This window comes from Notamacropus eugenii, chromosome 3 (assembly GCF_028372415.1).
Source record: "Notamacropus eugenii isolate mMacEug1 chromosome 3, mMacEug1.pri_v2, whole genome shotgun sequence".
Taxonomy (NCBI): domain Eukaryota; kingdom Metazoa; phylum Chordata; class Mammalia; order Diprotodontia; family Macropodidae; genus Notamacropus; species Notamacropus eugenii.
The window spans coordinates 298301826-298322145 of NC_092874.1; the positions used below are offsets into that span (position 1 = coordinate 298301826).

The 20320-nt window shown below is 47.2% G+C and overlaps 1 protein-coding gene across 2 annotated transcripts in view; it reads right to left on the reverse strand.

Annotated features, from left to right (window-relative positions):
• Positions 1–6954: 6954 nt before the first annotated feature.
• Positions 6955–20320, reverse strand: part of CBX7 (chromobox 7) — a 33600-nt gene continuing 20234 nt past the window's right edge. For both annotated transcript variants that reach the window (XM_072656174.1, XM_072656176.1), the window contains 2 exons: positions 16204–16600; positions 6955–14941 (listed from right to left, as the gene is read on the reverse strand). In XM_072656174.1, coding sequence (XP_072512275.1) covers positions 14787–14941; positions 16204–16600 — 552 coding nt within the window. In that variant the 3' untranslated portion in view covers positions 6955–14786. The remainder of the gene's footprint in view (positions 14942–16203; positions 16601–20320) is intronic.

Consider the following 20320-nt stretch of genomic DNA (forward strand, 5'->3'; position numbering starts at 1 on the left):
GGAGAGGGGAAGGCAGGAGGGGGAGCAAGAGATGGGACTCCCTGGCCTTTGCCAAGGACCCCGGGCTGCAATGCTGCAGTATAAACAGGTCTCCCAGCCCCAGCCCGACCCTCCCCAGGCTGCAAACCTCCGCCTCGGGCCGCCTTGCCTTTGAGCAGCCGGGGCCTCGAGCCAGGGAGTCTGGGAAGGCAGCGGGGTTTCCGGGCCCCTCGGTGGGGCTGAAAAAGGAGAAAAGCCTCCAGCCCACGTTTGCAAACGGGGACCAGCGAGGCAGCCAACATGCCTGCCGATTTTCCAGCTGCTCTTTTAACATCTGCATTTATTTATGTATCAGTAGAGAAAGGGGATGCGGCCAGTGCAGACGCATTAAAAAAAACACCCCACCAAATCCATACCCTGCACCTCTGCCCTGGGAAGGAAGGGAGCAGGGAGAGAGTGCTTAACTAGGCACGATCGGAGGACATGTCATGTCGGCGCCTTAACCCTTCGGCTTCCGGGAGTCCACTGACTTGCCCTGCCAACGGTACACAGGCCTAGGCACTGAAGCTCAACGGACCCCTCCCAGCAATCCCAGCCTGGGCCTTCTCCTCGTTTTTCACCATCAAACCTCATAAGACGACTGAGAGGGAAGCAGAATGGGGAAACTGAGGCCCAACCACGATGACTTGCCTAGGGTCCCATAATGATAGAGCCAGGTCTTTGGACTTCTCGTTCAGCACCCTCTTCATACAGAGGAGAGGGACCTAATTCGAGTCATAGGGAGGACCCAATTAGAATTTAAGCTCAGAGCAGGGCTTCATAACCTGCAGATTTTAGAGTAGATTTTAGAGGGTTCATCAACTTGGATGGGAAAAAATTGCGTCTTTATTTCAATATAATTGGTTTCCTTTGTAAGCTTATGTACTTATGCATCCATAGACATTATTCATAAGCCTCACCACACTGCCAACAGAGGTTCCCCAACCCAGAAAAGGTTAGAACATGGGAGGCAATAAATGCTTACTGTGTCCTAAATGCTGGGGGTACAAAGAAAGACCAGAACATTGCCCCACCTCCAAGGAACACACAAGATACATATAAGACATAAAATACTGAGCACACAGAAGATAATCTCAAAGGGGGGGAGGTAGGGGATGGGACTAAAGGGCTCCTGTAGAAGTAGGAATTGGAGGTGAGTCTTGAAGTCAGAGACAATGGTCAGAGGGGGAGGGAGAGTATTCTCCGTGTGAGGGACAGTGGATTTGAATACAGGGAGAGGGGAATGCCATGTTCTAGAAGCAGCAAAAAGCCCAGGTCAGTGGATTGTAGCATATTTGGGGAAGGAAAGGGACAGATAGGAAGAATTCTGCAAAGGTAGGAAGGGCCTAGGTTGTAAAAGCAACCTTTGGGGTGTATTGAGCAGAGGTGAGGGAGATGTGGTCAGATCTGGGCTTTAGTGAAATCCCTTGGAGGGTGGAGTGGGGACAGATTTGAGAGTTAGGGAGCTCAATTAGAAGGCATCACTGATGAGGGCATGTATGGGAGGGGTGGCAATGTGAATGGAGAAGAGAAATATATTAGATTTGCATCCATGATGATGCTGAGGAGCCTGGGGAATTGGCAGGTCTGGGAGAGTGTCCTCATCATAATGAGGAAGTTCAGAAGGGAGGGTTTTATGGGAAAGATACTGAGCTCCATTTTGGGCATGCTGAATTTGAAAAGGCCATTGGTGATGCTGGCCCAGAACTCAAGAGAGACTTGTCTGGATAAATAAAGAATTTGACTGGACAAAGGTGAGAATCGTGGCTTAGAGATGATGGTGGAAGCTAGAGATAGAGATATATAGAGAAAAACAAGGACCAGGACAACACCCACTTAGTGGGTATAACATGATAATAGCTCATTGGATTAGCTAGCATTTTCATAGAGCTAGTGATATATATGTGGTCTGGAGACTGCATGTGGCCCTCAAGGTCCTCAAGTATGGCCCTCTGACTGAATTCACACTTCACAGAACAAATTCCCTTCATAAAAGTATCTGTTCTGTAAAACTTGGACTCAGTCAAAAGGCCACCCTTGAGGACCTAGAGAATCACATGTGGCTTGGAGGCCACAGGTTCCCCACCCCTGAGTTAGTCTAAGGTTTGCAAGGGGTTTTATAGATCTTGTTTCACTTTAACCTCATAACAACAAGAGGGAAGGAGAGAGTAGGTGCTGTTGTTAGCCCTATTTTACAGATAAGGAAACTGAGGCAGAGAGAAGTTAAGTGACTTGCCCACACAGTCAGTAAGTGTCAGAGGCAGGATTTGAACTTGGGTCTTCTGGATTCCAAATCCAGTAAAGGAACAGAGGAGTAGTTAGACAGATAGAAAAACCAGGTAAGAGCAGTGTCATAAAAACCTAGAGGGGTAAGGGTACCCAGGAAGATACAGTCTCAGAACTGAGTTGGAAGCTTACAACAGAATGTTAGGGCTTGGAGGGCCCTCCCAGTGGTGACATTCTCTATTCAAACGTCCGCACTGTTCAAAGGTCCCTGCCAGTATGGACAGTCTCTGTTCTAAGGCCCCTCCCAGCTCTGACATTGGCCTTAGAACAGGAAATATCAGGGATGGAGGGGCCTCAGAACAAGGGATGTCAGAGCTGGGAGGGGCCTCAGGTCATCTGGTCTAACGTTTTCATTTTACAGATGAAAGAGCTAATGCCCAAGGAGGGGAGCTGAGCTGCCCAAGATTCCTCAGCTCATCCTCAGGCCTGGTGGGATTTGGTGCCCTGAGTCCAGAGCCAGAGTTCCTCCTGCCCCTCCCCAATGCCTCCCAGTGTGAAGGCCCCCCTCACATTTGGGAAGGGAACCACAAAGATGAAGAATCAGCACTCTGGTCTGTTGTCAAATTGTTTAAAAAGAAAGAAAAAGAAAAAATTCGTGAATGTGTAACAATAATATTTATGTAAAATCTGTCAAAAAAGAAGCAAGGTTTAGGTTAAGCGGGCCATCTGCTAACTCTGTGGGAGGCCCAGCTGGGAAGGCACCAAAGCTGCCTCTCTGGGAGCCCTTGGTCAACGGCCTAGAATAGGGCTTCTAGCTGTCAGAGTTAACGCTCTGCCCCGCTCCGTGCTGAACTCCCATCGGGCTGCTGGACCCATTGGGTCCGTGGTCACAAAATAGAGAAAGAAGCCAGGCTAGCTCCCCCGGGCGAGGGAGCCCCAGATCGGGCTCTGGGTCGGGTTCTGTGTGCCTGGGGGCAAATGCCTCCCGTCTCCCCCGCCCCCCCCGAAATACTTTGTATATATTATGTAGTTGTTTGGTTACATTGTTTCCCCTAGTAGTCAGTCAAAAAATAATTATGTAGCATCTACTGTGTGTCAGCCCCAGTGCTAAGAGCTAGGGATACAAAAAATGGCAAAAGACATTCCCTGACTTCAGGGAGTTTACAATCTACTGGGGAGACTGCATGCAAAACACCTGTATAAACAAGGTAGAGACAGAATAAGTTGGAGATGAATAGCAGAGGGAAAGAAATCACTTTGATCTGAAAACATCAGCGCCTGCAGGGCAGATACTGGTTAGTCTCTGTCCTCAGGCTCCTCCCAGCTCTGACATTGGCCTTAGAAGAGGGGATGGCAGAGCTGGGAGGGGCCTTAGATCCCTAGCACCCAGCACAATGCCTGGCACATAGAAGGCACTTAATAAATCCTTGTTGAATGAATGAATGTCAAATGCACCATGGAGACTCAATAAACCTTGAGGTCTGAGCCAATCTAACAAACATTTATTGAGCAAGTGACCTTTCTAAGTCAGATACTAGGCTAATTCCTGGAGAACCAGTGTGGTCCAGTGGAAAGAGCCTTGACTCTAGAGTCAGGTTCAAATCCCACCAAATCTGACACTCAGTAGCTGTGTGACCTTGGGCAAAGTCACTTCCCTTTTGTGAGACAGTTTCTTGGTTTGCAAAACAAAGGGGTTGGACTCTCTCTCTGGCCTCTGAGTACCCTTCTCCTCTGTCTCTGACTCAGTGGTAGTATCCTGTTCTAAGAGGGATGCAGGCTTCAGCCAGGACTGCCTAAGGGGGTGGATGCACTTGTCACTGATGACTATCCCTGCCTTGGAATCATGTGGATTTGTAAGGCTCTTATCTTACCCAAATGGGTGCTATATTCCCCAGCACGATGCTCTGTGCGAATTAGGTACATTATAAAGGCATGATCTGTAATTCTTATTGCTCCTCTAGTTAGTGGCCAGACCACTGAACACTTCCCCTGAAGTCTGTCTGAGAAGCCACCATAGGTTCATGAGACTTAAAGGATCTTAGAGACCATCTACCCAACCTCCCCCCCCCCCATTTTGCAAAAAAAGAAAACTGAGGTCCAAGGAAGTTAAGTGACTTGCCCAGGGTCACACAGGAAGTGAGTGGCAGTACCTAGCCTGAACTAAAGTCCAGATTCTCTGTCTCAAAATTCAATGTTCCCTCCCCTGCTCTGACCTTGCCCCTCTACCCTCATTCCCCTACCCTGCCCCTCCTTTTTGGACCAGACCCTTAACTTCATTGATAGAGACCTCCCAGTGATGAAAGTCCCCCAACCAATGTAGCTGTTTAGTGACTTTAGAAATTCTGCTGGGGGGGGCAGTGACTTGTCCAGGGTCACACAGCCAGTGTGAGAGACAGGATTTGAACCTAGGGCCTTCTGACCCTGAGGTTGGCTCTTTCTCATCCCATGGTTGTAGGTCACTCCCATGACTCCAGTAGCCTCAAGGCCAGAGTCCCCTTAACACATTCTTCCCTAACACATTCTCTTCAGTCCTTTCCACCAAACAAGACCCTCCATCTCTGCTCCCAGCATTTCCTCTGATGGTCTCCCATGGCTGGAAAGGAATCCCTCCTCATCTCCTCTCCTCCTCATTCCTCCCCCCAGCTTCCTTTGAGTCTCAACTAGAACCTCACCTTCTGCAGGAAGCCTGACCCAACCCCTCTTATTCCTAGTACCTTTCTTCCTGTCCTATTTATTTCCCATTTACCCTGTAAATAGTCTGTTTGTACATACTTGTTTGCACATTGTCTCCCTGTGAGCCTGTGAAGTTCTTAAGAACAGGGACTGTCTTTTGCTTTCTTCTGTATCCTTAGTTCTTAGCACAGTGCCTGGCACACCATAGGTACTTAATAAATGCTTACTGACATTCTCCAATCTTAAGCCTTTTTTCTTAAAAAATATTTTATCAATATCTCATTTTCTATATCCCTTCCTCCATCCCCCCCCCCCCAGAGAGCTATCTTTCACAAGAGATAACAATGAAAACAGGGAAGCTTAAGTCATTTCTCTTTTTAAATAAAAATTTAATAAAAATGTAAAATTATTTAAAAATAAATTCTTTTTATGATACAAATATGGTTTTGATACCTAAACCAGGAAGAGCCAAAACAGAAAAAGAAAATTATAGACCAGTTTCTCTAATGAATATACATGCAAAAATTTTAAATAAGATTTTAGCAAAAAGAATACAGCAACTTATCATGAGAATAATACATTAGGATCAGGTAGGATTCATACCAGGAATGCAGAGCTGGTTCAATATCATAAAAACTGTTAGCATTATTGATCATATCAACAACAAACCTAACAGAAACCACATGATTATTTCAATAAATGCAGAAAAAGCTTTTGACAAAATACAACACCCATTCCTATTAAAAACACTGGAGAGCATAGGAATAAATGAAACTTTCCATAAAATAGCAAGCAGTATCTACCTAAAACCTTCAGCAAGCATTAAATGGAATGGAGATAAGCTAGATGTATTTCCAATAAGATCAGGGGTGAAACAAGGATGGCCATTATCACCACTATTATTCAATATGGTACTAGAAATGTTAGCAATAAGAGAAGAAAAAGAAATTGAAGGAATTAGAATACGCAAAAGAGAAACTAAGTTATCACTCTTTGCAGATGATATGATGATATACTTAGAGAATCCCAGAGATTCGAGTGAAAAACTACTTGAAATAATAAACAACTTTGGTAAAGTTGCAGGTTACAAAATAAACCCACACAAATTTTCTGCATTTCTATATATTACTAACAAAGTCCAACAGCAAGAGATAGAGAAATCCCATTTAAAGCTAGGGTAGACACTATAAAATATTTGGGAATCTACCTGCCCAAACAAATCCAGGAACTATATGAACACAATTACAAGATATCTTTCACACAAATAAAGTCGGATCTAAGTAAGTGGAAAAACATCAGTTGCTTGTGGGTAGGCCAAGCCAATATAATAAAAATGATAATTCTACCTAAATTAATTTACTTATTTAGTGCCATACCAATCAAACTATCAGATAATTATTTTCCAGAGCTGGAAAAAACAATATCAAAATTCATCTGGAAGAACAAAAGGTCCAGAATATCAAGGGAAGTAATGAAAAGAAATGCTAGGGAAGGTGACCTAGCTCTATCAGCTCTCAAATTGTACTATAAAGTAGCAATGATCAAAACCACTTGGTACTGGCTAAGAAACAGAAGGGTAGACCAGTGGAATAGGCTAGGTACTCAAGACACAATGGTCAATGAATATAGCAATCTACTGTTTGATAAACCCAAGAACCCCAGCTTCTGGGATAAGAACTCACTGTTCGACAAAAATTGCTGGGAAAACTGGATAACAGTGTGGTGGAAACCAAGCATAAACCAATGCCTGACACCATACACAAGAATAAAGTCCAAATGCGTACATGATCTAGGTATAAAGATTGATACTATAAACAAATTAGTGGGGAAAGGAATAGTGTATTTATCAGATTTATGGAGAAGGGAAGAATTTTTGACTAAACAAGAGCTAGAAAGCATCATGAAGTGCAATGGATAATTTTGATTACATTAAACTGAAAAGTTTTTGCACAACCAAACCCAATGCAACCAAGATTAGGAGGGAAGCAGAAAACTGGGAAAGAATTTTTGCAACTAGTGTCTGTGATAAAGGCCTCATTTTTAAAATATAGAGAACTGAGTCAAATATACAAGAATACAAATCATTCCCCAATTGATATATGGTCAAAGGATATGAACAGGCAGTTTTCAGAGGAAGAAATTAAAGATATCTATAGTCATACAAAACAATGCTCTAAATCACTATTGATTAGAGAGATGCAAATCAAAACAACTCTGAGATGACACATCACACCTATCAGATGACAAAACAGGAAGATGATAAATGTTGGAGAAGATGTGGGAGAGTTGGAACACTAATTCATTGTTGGTGGAGCTGTGAGCTGATCCAACCATTCTGGAGAGCAATTTGGAACTATGCCCAGAGGGCAACAAAAATGTGCATACCCTTTGACCCAACAATATTGTTTCTAGGACTGTATTCCCAAGAGATCATAAAAATAGGAAAGGGTCCCACATGTACAAAAAATATTTATAGCAACTCTCTTTGTGGTGGCCAAGAACTGGAAATCAAGGGGATGCCCATTCATTGGGGAATGGCTGCATAAATTGTGGTATATGAAGGTACTGGAATGCTATTGTGCTATAGGAAATGATGAACAGGAAGACTTCAGAGAGGCCTGGAAAGACTTATATGATCTGATGCTGAGGGAAAGGAGCAGAACCAGGAGAAATTTGTACACAGCAATAACCACAGTGTGCGAGAAATTTTTCTGGTAGACTTGGAACTTCATTGCAATGCAAGGACTTAACAAAATTCCCAGTGGTCTTTTAAGGCAAAGTGCCTTCCACTTCCAGAGAAAGAACTAGGGAATTCAACCATAGAATGCAGCAGATCAATTTTTTTTGTATTACGTTTTGGTTTGTTATAAGATTTCTCCCATTCATTTTAATTCTTCTATGCAACATGACTATGGTGAAAATGTATTTAATAGGAATGTATGTGTAGAACCTATATAAAATTGTATGCCATCTCAAAGAGGGAGGGATGAGGCAAGGGGGAAGGAGGGGGAGGAAGGGAAAAAAATCTAAGTTAAAACAATATTGCTGTTGCTGTTTGCAAAAAAAAATAAAAATTTAACAAAAACGTAAAATTATTTAAAAATAAATATTTAAAATAAAAATTTTAAAATAAATTCTTTATTGATATTGTTGGCTTTTTACATCACTTATGTTTCCCCCTGCATACAACCCTAATCCTCCTGGAGAGACATTCCTTCCTTATAACAAAGGATTCTTTTTAAAGAGGAATAAGAAAAATTCAGCAAAAATATACCGAAAAATCTCACATTATATGCAATGCTCCACATCTGTGCCCCCTCACCCCCTGCCTCCTGCATCAAGCTCCCTTCCTAACAAGCCAGCCCAGTACCCTGTTTCTCCCAATTTCAGACAGATTTGGGCCTTGTGGGAGCAGGAAGGTTGCCATGTAGATGACCTGGGTGTTTTCCAGCAGTTTGGAGCCTCTAGTAGCCTGTTAAGCTGCAGAGGAGACTGAACCAGGGGCAACCCCTAGGCCTTCCTTCTCTAGGCCACAAAAACCCATAATAGGTTCTAGTGGGCAGAAAGGGCTTTTCAGTTTGCATCCTGTCCCTGGAACTATCTTATTGATCTTGGAAGCTTCTGGAGGCCTTGGCCTGAGGTAGGCACTAAACAGGGAAGGTCTTTCTGGGCCTTCTCCCCTCCCCCAGCTACTTCCCTTCCCCTCTAAGATTTTGTCCATCTACTCTGTGGGTATCACGGATGTAGAGACGTATATGGAGGCTTCAAAACCAAGAGGAGTTGTGTTCCAGTCTAGCCTATGATGCATCCTGTCAGAGCTCTAGGAAACTCACTGAGACTAAAAATTCCCAAGGAGGTGCCTGCCTTTACTGGTGGAGGGCCTGTGTAAACTTGGGAATTCCCTAAGAACCAATGAAATCACAAGTCTTCATCCTTATAAATTCTTGCCTATCCCATTGAAGTCACAGATTTAGAGACCATCAAACCAAATTCTTTATTTTACAGATGAAGAAACTGAGGTACAGAGGTTAAGAGACTTGCTGAGGTAGAAATGTAAATTGCTTAAGGGCAGGGACTGATTTTTGATTTTTCATTGTGTCTCCAGAGCTAGGCACATAGTAGGTGCTTAATAAATGCTTATTGATGGATCAAGTAGAAAGACCTCTGAACCTGGTATCAGAAGGCCTGGGTTCTAGTCTGGGCTCTCCCCTCTTGCTTGCTGTGTGTCCTTTACTGAGCTGCTTTCCCTCTCTGACCATGAGGGAGATGAGAGATGATCCCTGGAACTCAGAGGATCCTTGTCAGGTACACTGAAGGGGTCTTTGCTGTAAGCAGACCTTGAAGCAGACTGACAGATGAGCTGGAATCATAGTCTTGAACCAGGAAGGACCCCTTCTTTGGAAGTCAAGACCAACCTACTCATTTTACAGAAGAAACTGACCACCACATAGGGAAAGGGACTTACCCAAGGCTACACACACAGTAAGGGAACATATGTGATGAATGAAATTTTCTGTGGTCCCTTGGAAGGACAATGAAGAAACAATTTTGGAAGTGAAACGAAATACTACATTTTTTTCTCCAAATCATCTTTAATATTCTCTTCAATAATTTTTTTGCCACATATACCAGATAAATCATCTAAATAAATAGATGCGATACAGTCTCTTACTGAGAGCAGTACAAAAATAAAACCACATTCTGCATCCATCTGAACTCCCCCCTGCCCTGCCCTCCCACCCCAGTCTGACCAGCTCCCGGCCGGTCCTCCCTCACCTGCAACAGGCACACGTACCTGGAGTGACCTCGTCCCTGGTCCTGGCCCCTCCCTCCCCTCCCCCCTCCCCAATACATTCATTTGTCTGTACAAAGCTATAAGCTCATTCTGTGCAAAGAAAGCTTTCCCAGGCTGAGACTGGTGGGGCTGGAGGTGATTCAAGGGGAAGGGGTTCCATCAGCTCTCAACCTGCCCAAAGGAAAAGCCCCAACCTCATTCATTCCTGGAGTAAAAGGGGTGGAAAATTGGCCACTGTTAGAAATATTATTAAGAGTAATGCCCCCAAAGCAGGGTGGGATGGGGCCCTGCTGCCCACCTGCACACCCAGGGGGTGAGGATGTTTGCTCCTTGTCCTTTTAACTTTAAAAAGAAAAAAGCTAAGTACCAGACCTGGATTATAACATTCAAAAGTTAGTGTGGTGTGAGAGGGGGGAGGCAAGGAGAAAAGGCCAGCACTGTGCTACCCACACAGTGCCAACTCTAGAAGCCCAAGGCATGGGAGTGAGTGCCTACAACTTTGTCAGCCCCTTTGATGGAATGTCCAGAGTCAGGAGTGGGAGGGGAGGGCACAGGCTGGGCTGGGCTGGGCCCCCTTGACTGTCACCCTCTCCATATTGGAAACTGTGAGCCTGACCCTCAGCTTGGCCTCTTCCTGGGCAGGTCTTGACCCTTGTGCCAAACCCTGCATTCTCTTCTGGTCTCTCTTCCCTTCCTGAGCCAAGCGGGTCTTCCAGCAACCTGGTAGAGTCTCTAGGGGGAGAGTCCCTAGGGGAATCCTGGGATCTTCCTCCTCAACAGGGGCAGAAGGGGATGGGGACAAGTTGGGGGCCCAGAGACCTCTGTATCCATGGGAACAACAGTCACAGACTCTAGAGCCAGATGGGAGGATCCTCAGAGGTCAGGTTCAGCCCCCTCATTTTACAAAGAAGGAAACTGAGGGCCACTGATTTGTTCACGGTCATACGTGTCCTAAGTGACTGAGCTGGGGTTCAAACCCAGGTCCTTTGACTTCAAATCCCAGGTTGTTTCTGACATTGCCCTCTCCAACTGGGGTGAGCTGGGCCTTTAGGTGGTGGAAACAGCAAGGGCCAGACCTCGGAGCAGCCATGAGCCCACCAACAAAGCCTTCAGCCTGTGGGAAGGGGAGCAAATTCCTCCCTCCTCCCTGCCTCATGGGCGGGGGAGGGTGGGCAGGAGGGCTTGACCTTAAAGTGCTAATCTGTAGGCTTGTTTATTGCAGACATCAAGGCAATCACTCCCTCCCCCCTCCCAGTCATATATACTTTAAATTTTCAATCATGTCTTTGAAAGAGCCCATACAGGAGAAAGGAGGTTGAGGCAGAGACCCTCTCTGCAGTCCAGTGAGAGGGTGTGTGTGTGTGTGTGTGTGTGTGTGTGTGTGTGTGTGTGTGTGTGTGTGTGTGTGTGTGTGTGTGTGTGTGTGTGTGTGTGTGTGTGTGTGTGTGTGTGTGTGTGTGTGTGTGTGTGTGTGTGTGTGTGTGTGTGTGTGTGTGTGTGTGTGTTCGAATCCTTTGGGGTTTGGGTAAGTCATTCATCTTCTCAAGGTCTCCAGTCAGCCTCCTTCCCTCTCTCTTGTGGGTAGAGGGAGTGATTATAGGAAGCATGTGAAGGTTGAAGGCAAAGGCTTTGGAGAAAATGCCCTGTAACTGGAAGGAGCCAGGCTGGGTCCCCAGAAGCAGTAGCAGCTGGAGGCCTCCCTGATTCCCTCAAAAAGAGAAAGGGGTGTATTTGTGGGTAACAGAGTGGATACAATGAATTGGATGCTTTTCTGAAAATATCTTTGGTTTGGAAAGTCAGGCTGGAAGGAAGCAGGGCCAGAAGGGGCGGGATCCACTCCAAGAGAGCAAAGATTGTCTCCTCTCAGCCTTTTGTCCAGTGCCTGCCCATCACAGCTCCCCTGCTAAGTGTCCCAGCCTGGACCAGGGAATTCCAGGCATCTTAAACCCCAGAATCTCAGCCAGAAGCCTTTTTATAGCATCCATCTGGCCCTCACTTGGAGACCTCCAAAGACAGCAAACTCACTACCAGCTAGCCTCAAGGCTGCTCTGAAAGGATCTTGTCAGGAAGGTGATGAGGCCCAGAGACTGGCGGAAGGTAACTGTACTTAGGAGAGCTGACCATCTTTCCTGCTATTCCTAACCCTAAATCCTTTCTGCCCAGGAAAGGAAGGGAGTGAAGCTACCCTGAGAATGGGGGACCCCTTGGGAAAGATCGGGGCTCCCACCAACTTTTGTCATAAAACAACCACTTTCTCTGCTGGCTCCAACATCATCCTTGTATTAGAGATGGGGTGACAGTTTAGGGAAGAGCCCACACAAAGGGGGTTCAAAAGGATTGTAAGTCACCTGAGTCAGAGATACAGAAAGGGAATTGTGATTTGGAAAGATCTCTTCCTCTGAGGTCAAAGGGGTGGGGCCGGATTCACAAGCCTGGCCCCACATGCTGTCTGAGACCAAACCCCCAAGGCTCAGTCACCCTGGAAAGGGCCTTCTCTGAATCTCCCCTACATTCAGGCCCAAGCTTTAGGCAGGAGCCTGTGGGCTGACCTTCCCTTGATGACAAGTGGGGGAATCCTAGGGGACTTGGACTGAGCACTGAAAGGGATCCTGGGAATCACCCTACTCCAACAGCCTCATTTTACAGATTGGAAAAACTGAGGTTGAGAGGAGGGCAAGAGACTTACTCAGGGTCACAGAGGTCATAAGAGGCAAAGCTAAGATTCGAACCCAGGATTGCTCCCTCTAAACCAGTGTTCCTTCTACCACCCCACAACTGAGAATGGATGGTGTATGTAAAAAATCCTTTGTATGTGTGTGTAGAAGCAAATCACATCTTTTGCTGTTGTCTTTGGAGTGGGAGTGGGGTCTAGAAATAAAATAAGCCATGAGACCTTGGGCAAGTCACTTATCAAGGTCTCAGGTTTCTCCAAACAGGGATGGGGGGGAGGGAAGAGATGGAGGAGGAGGACTCCCATGAAGGGAACTACACCTGAGCTATGAGGTCACAGATTTCGTTAGAAGGGACCTAAGAGGTCTAGTCCAACTCCTCCATTTTAGAAATGAGGAAACTGAGGCCCATGTCTTGTCATCCTTTCACACTAAGTAGGCAATGGTGGGGTTCCTTGGAGTGAGGCCAACTTGGATAGAGGGGGGAGGTGTAACTGGCTTCCCATGGCTCCCAAAGGCAACTTCTAACTCTCTCCTATAGACAGGTGGCTCTGACTCTTACTGGAATCAGGATCCATCCCCACTTTGGGGTCTTGGTTTCTTCATCTGTAAAATGGACCTACTTCTGCTTTCCTAGCCCCCCAAATGCCAGACATGCAGAACAATTGTTTGTGCCGTAAGCTAGGGATTTAAAGGGCTATTTCCTTCACTCTTCCCTCCCTCTCCTAGAATATGGGCCCAAAGGGAGAATGAATTATTCACCTGGAGGCCCCAGGGGGGCCAAGCAGGCCAGGCAGGTGCTGCCTCCCAGCCCAAAGGATCCTGGCTTCACGCCCAGCTGCTGTGCAGGGTGTGGCGTGTACACAGGTGTGTGCTTACAGGGCTGGGGAGACCTGAGGGAATGGCTCTTGGATCATCCCCAACCCCAAGGACCAGAGGAATATCTGAACAGGAGACTAGGGACTGTGGGATCTGGCATCTCCTTGGCATTTCCTCTGGCCTCCCTTCACCTGCCCCCACCTTTCTTATCTCTGCCAACCCTATGAAACGAAGCTGTGTCGCTGCCCACTTCCTTGTGCTGCCCAATGATTCTGTCATGGAAAATTCAAAACAACCCAGAAACTGGGCTGGAGGGCCCCAGAGGGACCTCACCAAGGCCCCATCAAGCCTCCATGTCACCAGGCCCAAGAAGGCTCCCTAATGTGTCCAAGGCCACCTGAGGAGCAAGCATTGGAAGTGAGAGCCTCTGACTCCAAAGCCAGATCCACACTCAAAGGCCTGGCTTGGACAGTTAAAGCACTTTATTTCCTTTTATGAACTCTCAGTGTTCCCATCTGTAAAATCGGGGAAAATATAATACACTCCCTAGAGACTATGAGGAACAATGCTTTGTAAACCTTCATGTGCTTGAGGAATGAGAGATGCTATGATGGTAAAGAATCAGTGTGTGTGTGTGTGTGTGTGTGTGTGTGTGTGTGTGTGTGTGTGTTGGAAGGGGAGACAACCTAGCCACAAAAGGCAGGATGGTTGGAGATCTGGCCTTGGAGGAAGGAAGACATGGGTGCAGGTCCGGCCTCGGACTCACGCAAGCTGGGCAGGGCAGTCCTCGAGTCAGCATTCCTGGTGGCTTTCCAACACTAAATGTTTCTCAGTTTCAGAGGAGGTGCCAATAGGACCCAGAGGAGGAAGTTTCCATACTAGGGGTTCCCTCCATGGATGTGGATCACAGAACTGGATTTTTTTTTTAAATACAACACTGGAAGAATCCTTGCCTTTTCTAGAGTGTAAGTAGATAAATGCCCCATTTAAACTGAGCTGTGTGCACCTGGGCAGAGAAGGAGGCAAGTTTCTGTTTTGGGGGAGTCTCTTATCTGCACTGATGAATGGGAAGGCCCCACTTCTTGCTTCCAGGCAGCAGATCCCCTTTCGGCCCACCCCTGCATGGGCCCCAGAAACTGGCCCAAGGGCCTCTGGGAAAGGCCTAGCTCAGAGCATGGATAAACTGTCATCAACTCTGGCTGAACCCTGGAGCCCCAGGACGGTGAAGGTCCTTTGACCTCACCTGATCCTCTGCCTTCTCCCTCCTCATTCTTCCCTGCCTGGGCTTCTCCAATCCGAGCTGTTCAGCTCAAGCAAGGTCAATGCCAGTGACCATCTGAGATCACTCTGTTCCTCCCCACTTCCCACCCCAGCAGACTTCTGTAAACATCATTGTCCTAGGATCCAGGGTGATGTGGAAAGCGGAGAGGGAGAAAGTCTCTGCTTAGCTCTCTTTTTCTTTCTTAGGTTTTTTAGGAGTTTGTCTTTTAAAATAAAATAACTGTGTTGCCTTCCTCCCATACCTCCTCTGGCCTGAGCCCCAAGCCCTCAGACAAGCATTTAAAGAGGGGTCAGGATGGAGAGGTTCAGAACTGCCCGCTCCGGTCCCGGAAGAAGCCTTCGGCGGCCTGCGCTTCCCGAAAGGTGACGGTGATGGAGTTGGCTGTGATATCAGTCACCGTCACTTCGGAAGGGGGGTGCGTGGGGATCCAGGGAGGGCCCCCTGCAGTCAGGTCACCACCTACCACCGCCATGGAGGAGAGACAGAGACAGATGGGGGAGAGCTTCATTGGACCAATGGCACAGCAGGGAAAGGAGGGGAGTAGGTGTAGAGCCCCAGCATGCCCCCAAATGAGGAAACTGAGACCCATAGAGGCTAGGGGACTTGGCTGACCATAAAGCTTAGCAAGGAACAACAATCTGGGTTCAGTCATGTCCTGAGACCCCAACTGTCAGACACAAAGAGGTTTGGTTTGGTAGCTGGACTGGGAGAAGGGGAGAGATCATACCCCCCACTTGCCTTTTTGGGGCAAAAGATGTGGCTTGGGGGTGAGGACTCATTTATGGCTATGTTATAAACCCTTCCCACACTGATCTGGGGGGGTTGATTCCCATTGATTGATTGATCCCACATTGATGATAAGGGATGGGGGGTGGGCAGAGAGAGAGCTTGAGGCTGGAACTTGGGGGGCAGCTGGAGTTCGGTCCACTAGCTGTACGACTGGAAGCCATTTCCTTTCACTCTCTGGGCCTCAGTTTCCTCCTCTGAAAAGGGGGAATATTAAGCCCTGCTGCACAAGAGCATTTGGGGAAGGCGATAAAAGTACCAAATAGGTAGGGAAGAGCTCAGTGACAATGATGGGACTAGAGATGATGGAGGCTGACCAGGGCATTGGCAGGGAGGGGACAGCTGACTTCAGGGCCAACCAACTGGCAAGCCTGCTGTTCTAGCTACACATCTGAAAATCTCTGAACCCTGATTGCTATTAACAACAATTTTGGAGGGGACCTAGGATTACATCAAGAACTTCTGGTATGGAAATTCTCTTCTCCAATGAAGATCTGCACCTGCTCTCCCATAGCTATACAGGCCCACCTCTGCTCCTCCAGCTATAGATGGAGGACTAGAAGAAAGGCTGCCATCTTCACTGGTCTCTTTCCTATTAGACCCACAGTGCGTGACTGGACAGGGTGATGCAGTAGGCAAAGATGGCTGGATTTGTGATTAAAAGACCTAAAGCTGGATCCAGGCTTTGCCAGCCACTCCTTATCTCTAGATGCTCCCCTTCTCTCTGGGCCTCAGTTTCCTCATATGTAAAATGAGGGGGTTGGGCTAGAGGATCCCTAGTGTCTCTTCCAGCTCTGGAGTAGTGAATAGAGCCCAGGAAAAGCTGGGATCAAATCTTAACTCAAACACTTGATAGTCGCTAGGTAACCTTAAGCAGGTTGCTTCACAGCCCTGAGCCTCAGTTTCCCCAGGGGTATAACAGGGGCAGGGCTTACCCTCTTTGCCAGGGTGCTGCTCAGCAGGGGGGGTGGTGGCTGTGGCCTCGTCCCACTGGCCGGCGTCCTGCGTGGCCTCTTGGGCAGCGGGTTCCTCCAGGAAGGCCTCTCTAAGCTGGCCTCGGCCCTCCAGGCGGGGTGGAAACTTCTTTCGGGACAGCCGCAGGTACTTCTGGGCCTTGCTCTGCTTCCTGAGCGGGAAGGGCAGGGTGGGTACGCCGCTGCTGCTCTTCTCCTCCAGCTGTGCTGGGCCCGCCCTACCCACCCCGTCGGGGGCGCCGCTGTCGCCACCACCGCCGCCGGCCCCACTGCCGCCAAACTGGCGGGCCAGGGAGAAGCAGAGTTTCTCCTTCCCCTTCACCTGGTGGGCGCTGCGCAAATCCATGCTGTACAGCCTCTGCAGGTCAGGGATGGGGGACCGGCATGGGGAGCAGGGGAGAAGAGGGAAGGGGGTCAAGGAGCTGCTAAAGACGGCCCCAGCTAGGGGCGGCCGCTCCCTCTCCACACTCTTCCCTGCCTCCTCACCTGGGCAAGCTTGCCACCTGGGACTCTCTGATTCCCCGATGTGCTCCACAACTACCTTTCCCCTCCCGATCAGGATGGCCTTTCATGGTCCCAGGTCTACATTGCCCTAAAGCTCAGCTGACAGAAAAGGGGCACTTCATGCCCTTACCAAGGGCAGGGACTATCTGGTTTTCTGTTTGTATTCCGGTGCCTGGCACACAGTAGGCATTTATACTAAATGCATACTGGCTTGGAATGGGTCGAGTTGGAGGACTTGGGTTCAGATCTCAGCTCTGCCACTATCTGTGGGACTTTGGTCAAGCCTCTTCACTGCTCAAGGTTCTAGTCTCCTCAGCAGTGAAGATGTAGGGAAAGGTGACCTGCGGTATTCCTTCCAGCTCCAAATCAAGGGTTCCACTCGGGTCTAAATCCTGGCTCTGCTACTTCCAAAGTGTTTGACCTCAAAACAGTGGCTTAATCTCTCTGGGCCTCAGTTTCCTCATCCGTAAAATGAATAGGTTGAGGTTGATCTTCCCACTCCAGATCCTAAGATACTTCCCACCAGACTGTTGGTCTCATGAAGACAGAGCCTGGGTCTTATCTAAAATTTCGGTATCCTAAGAAAGCTTCCGCATACAGTAAGTATATAATTATTGTCTGATGAATGAACAAAGCTTTCCCAGCCTCCAGCAACACTCAGCCTCTCGTTGAATACACCACTTGAGATTGGAAGCCCCTAGAGGACAGGGACCATAAATGCTTATTCCTCTTTCCTCTCTCAGATCAGGCACAGTCCTGGGCCCTATTATGTGCTCCCCAAACTAGCTGCTAGTTATTTATCTTGTATCTGCATCCATCTTGTCTCCCTCCACAGAAGGTAAGATCCTTGAAGGCAGGAACTACTTCATGTCCTGGCTCTGTATCTGGAGCACTTCACACGGAGGAGGGTTTGTTTGTTCATGGAAAACTTGATTGCAAGGAATTGGAATTCTGGGATCTCTCAGTGGTCACAGAGCTTCTATGTGAAGCCTCCTAGGGAGGGAGAGACTCAAGACCTGCACCTTCCTATCTCACTTGCGCGGTGTTGTTACTGTTGGGAAGTGTTTCTGGTATTTGCCTGAAGTTGCTTTCTTCTACCACTCCCATCACATTCACCTGCTGGACCCAGTTCTCTCCACATGGGCCAAGCAGAATAAGCCTAACTATTGATTCAGGAACTGGAATGGGACCTCACAGGCCCTCTTTCCTTTCTTTCCTCCTTCCATCCCTCTTTCCTCTCTTCTTTCCTCCTTTTGTCTTTTTCCTTTTCTCTTTTCCTTTCTCCTTTCTTTCCTTCCTCCCCTTCTCTCCTCACTGCCTCCTATCTTTCCCCCTTCTTTCCTCTTTACCTTCCTTCCTTCCTTCCTTCCTGTCTTCCTTCCTTCTTTCTTTCTCTTTCCTCCCTCCCTCTTTTTCTTCCTTCTTACCCTGAATTATACCTACAATTTGAAAATGTGTGCCCTATGTTTTTTTTATTGTCTTTCGTGAACAACTTGAGTAATCTGTACCTGCTACTGTTCAGTAGGATCATAGATTTAGTGGATCTCAGAAGTCATCTAGGTGCTACTCCCTTTCCATTTTACAGCTGAGGAAACTGTCTCAGAGAAATTAAGTAGAGCTGGGATTCAAACCCAGATCCTTAGCCTCTAATTCTCTTCCCACTACACCATATTGCTTTGGCCACCTTCAGATACCCGAAGGTAGTCATCATGGCACCCCCCCCCCCCCAAGCCTAAACTTCCCAGAGTTCTTTAACAAATGCATAGACCAAAGTGACTTAGAGAGACATCTCAGTCCTCAAATGAGATTCCTTTAAAAAGAAAACAAAAGCCTAATTCACCAATGAAAAATCACCTTGGCTTTCTGTTGCCTGATGGATTTTATACAAGTCAGATGTGGGGGAAGGAGACAAGCTGTTTTGGGACCTCAAGCATCACTGTTTTTAGGTCTGACTTTAAGTCGGGAGAGACCAGGATTCTAATTCCATCCACTACAATTTCCAGCTGTGTGACCCTGCACAAGTGATTTAACCTTACTGAGTCTTAGTTTCCTCAACTGTAAAATGCAGATAACCATACCTGGAAAGAACACTCTCTTTCCCTGAGTTGATTACAGAGTTCCAATAAATTCATGTGTATAAAATGCTTTGCAATGTTCATATTGATTATTAACAGATTATTTTCACTTTATAGAACTGAATTTGTCCTCCACTTAAAAAGAAAAAAATCTTCCATGACTCCCTATTGCCTATAGGATAAAATTCAAACTTCTGATTCTGGCATTCAAGGGTCTTTCAGGTCCTCCATCTCTAGCCTCATCTTCTGCTACTCCCTTCCCGGTTACATTTGGTGAGCTTTTATATTCTTTCTCTCTCTCTCTTTCCCTCCCTGCTCCCTTTTATTTGTTTTTAATTGGAAATAAAATAATTACACCATAAATGATTTGCTGTGACCATCCAGCTAAGCCTCTCCCCAGGGCCAGCTGCCCCCTGCCTTGATTTCCTGCCCGATCCTTAGGGCTAAGCTCCAACCTGAGGCTGCCCTAACCCACCTTCTTCCCCACAACCACCCACATGAGGGAAGTGATCTCTCCTTCCTCAAAATCATAGATCTAGAGTTTGAAAGAACTTACAGGCCGAGTCCCAAGGAGGGAAAGGGACTTGTCTAAAGTCCCACCAGCAGTTTGCTTCAGATGCAGGAGATGAACTGTCTTCAAAGCCTGTGTTCTTTCCCCTATATCACAATGCCTCCTAATAGACTTGAAGTCAGGAGATCAGGGTTTGAATCTTGACTGTTATTTACTACCTATGTGACTTTGGGCCCGGTTGTGCAGTTTCCCTCTCTGTAAAAACAGGGTGTTAGGTTAGATGGCCTCTAAGGGTCCTTCTACCTTTAGATTTAGCAGTCCTTCTTCTATGCATTTACCATGTTTGATTTTGTCACATATATAATCACTGTGTCCATAGCTTATCTGCTGTACTAGACTATAAACTTCCTGAGAACAGGCATCAGCCATCCATCTCCCTGGTACCCAGCAGAGGGCCTGACTCACAAGAGCTCACAGGAACACAGAGTTAAGGATCTTCCAACCAGAGGCCATCTCTTCCAGTCCTTTCATTTTGCAGAGACCTTCTTTGAGGGCATACTATATGCTAGCCACTCCCCAAATCCAACAGCCCCTGCCCACAGGGACCTTTCATTCTAGCACTAAGAGAAGGTGCCTCTGGCCACTCTAAAAATGGGGCCACTGACCAACCAATCCCCAGCTACATGACCAGGGGACAGTCAAACCAGGTTTTAAAACTTGAGTAGAAAAATTGAGAGTTGACTTTGTAGACAGCAGACTGGGCCAATCACAAAAAGGCTCTAGACTGGTCATGGCAGATTCAGAGAAAGGGACTGGGTTGGGGAGGGGATGGAAGACCAGGCCATGGGAGGATTGGGTGAAGGACCTCAGGGTGTTTCAAGTGGAGAAGAAAAGGTTCAGGGGCACATGATTGCTGTCTTCAGGTAGCATGAAAGAGGGATTAAACTCAATCAGCTTGGCCTTAGAGGACAGAGACAGAAACCACAGG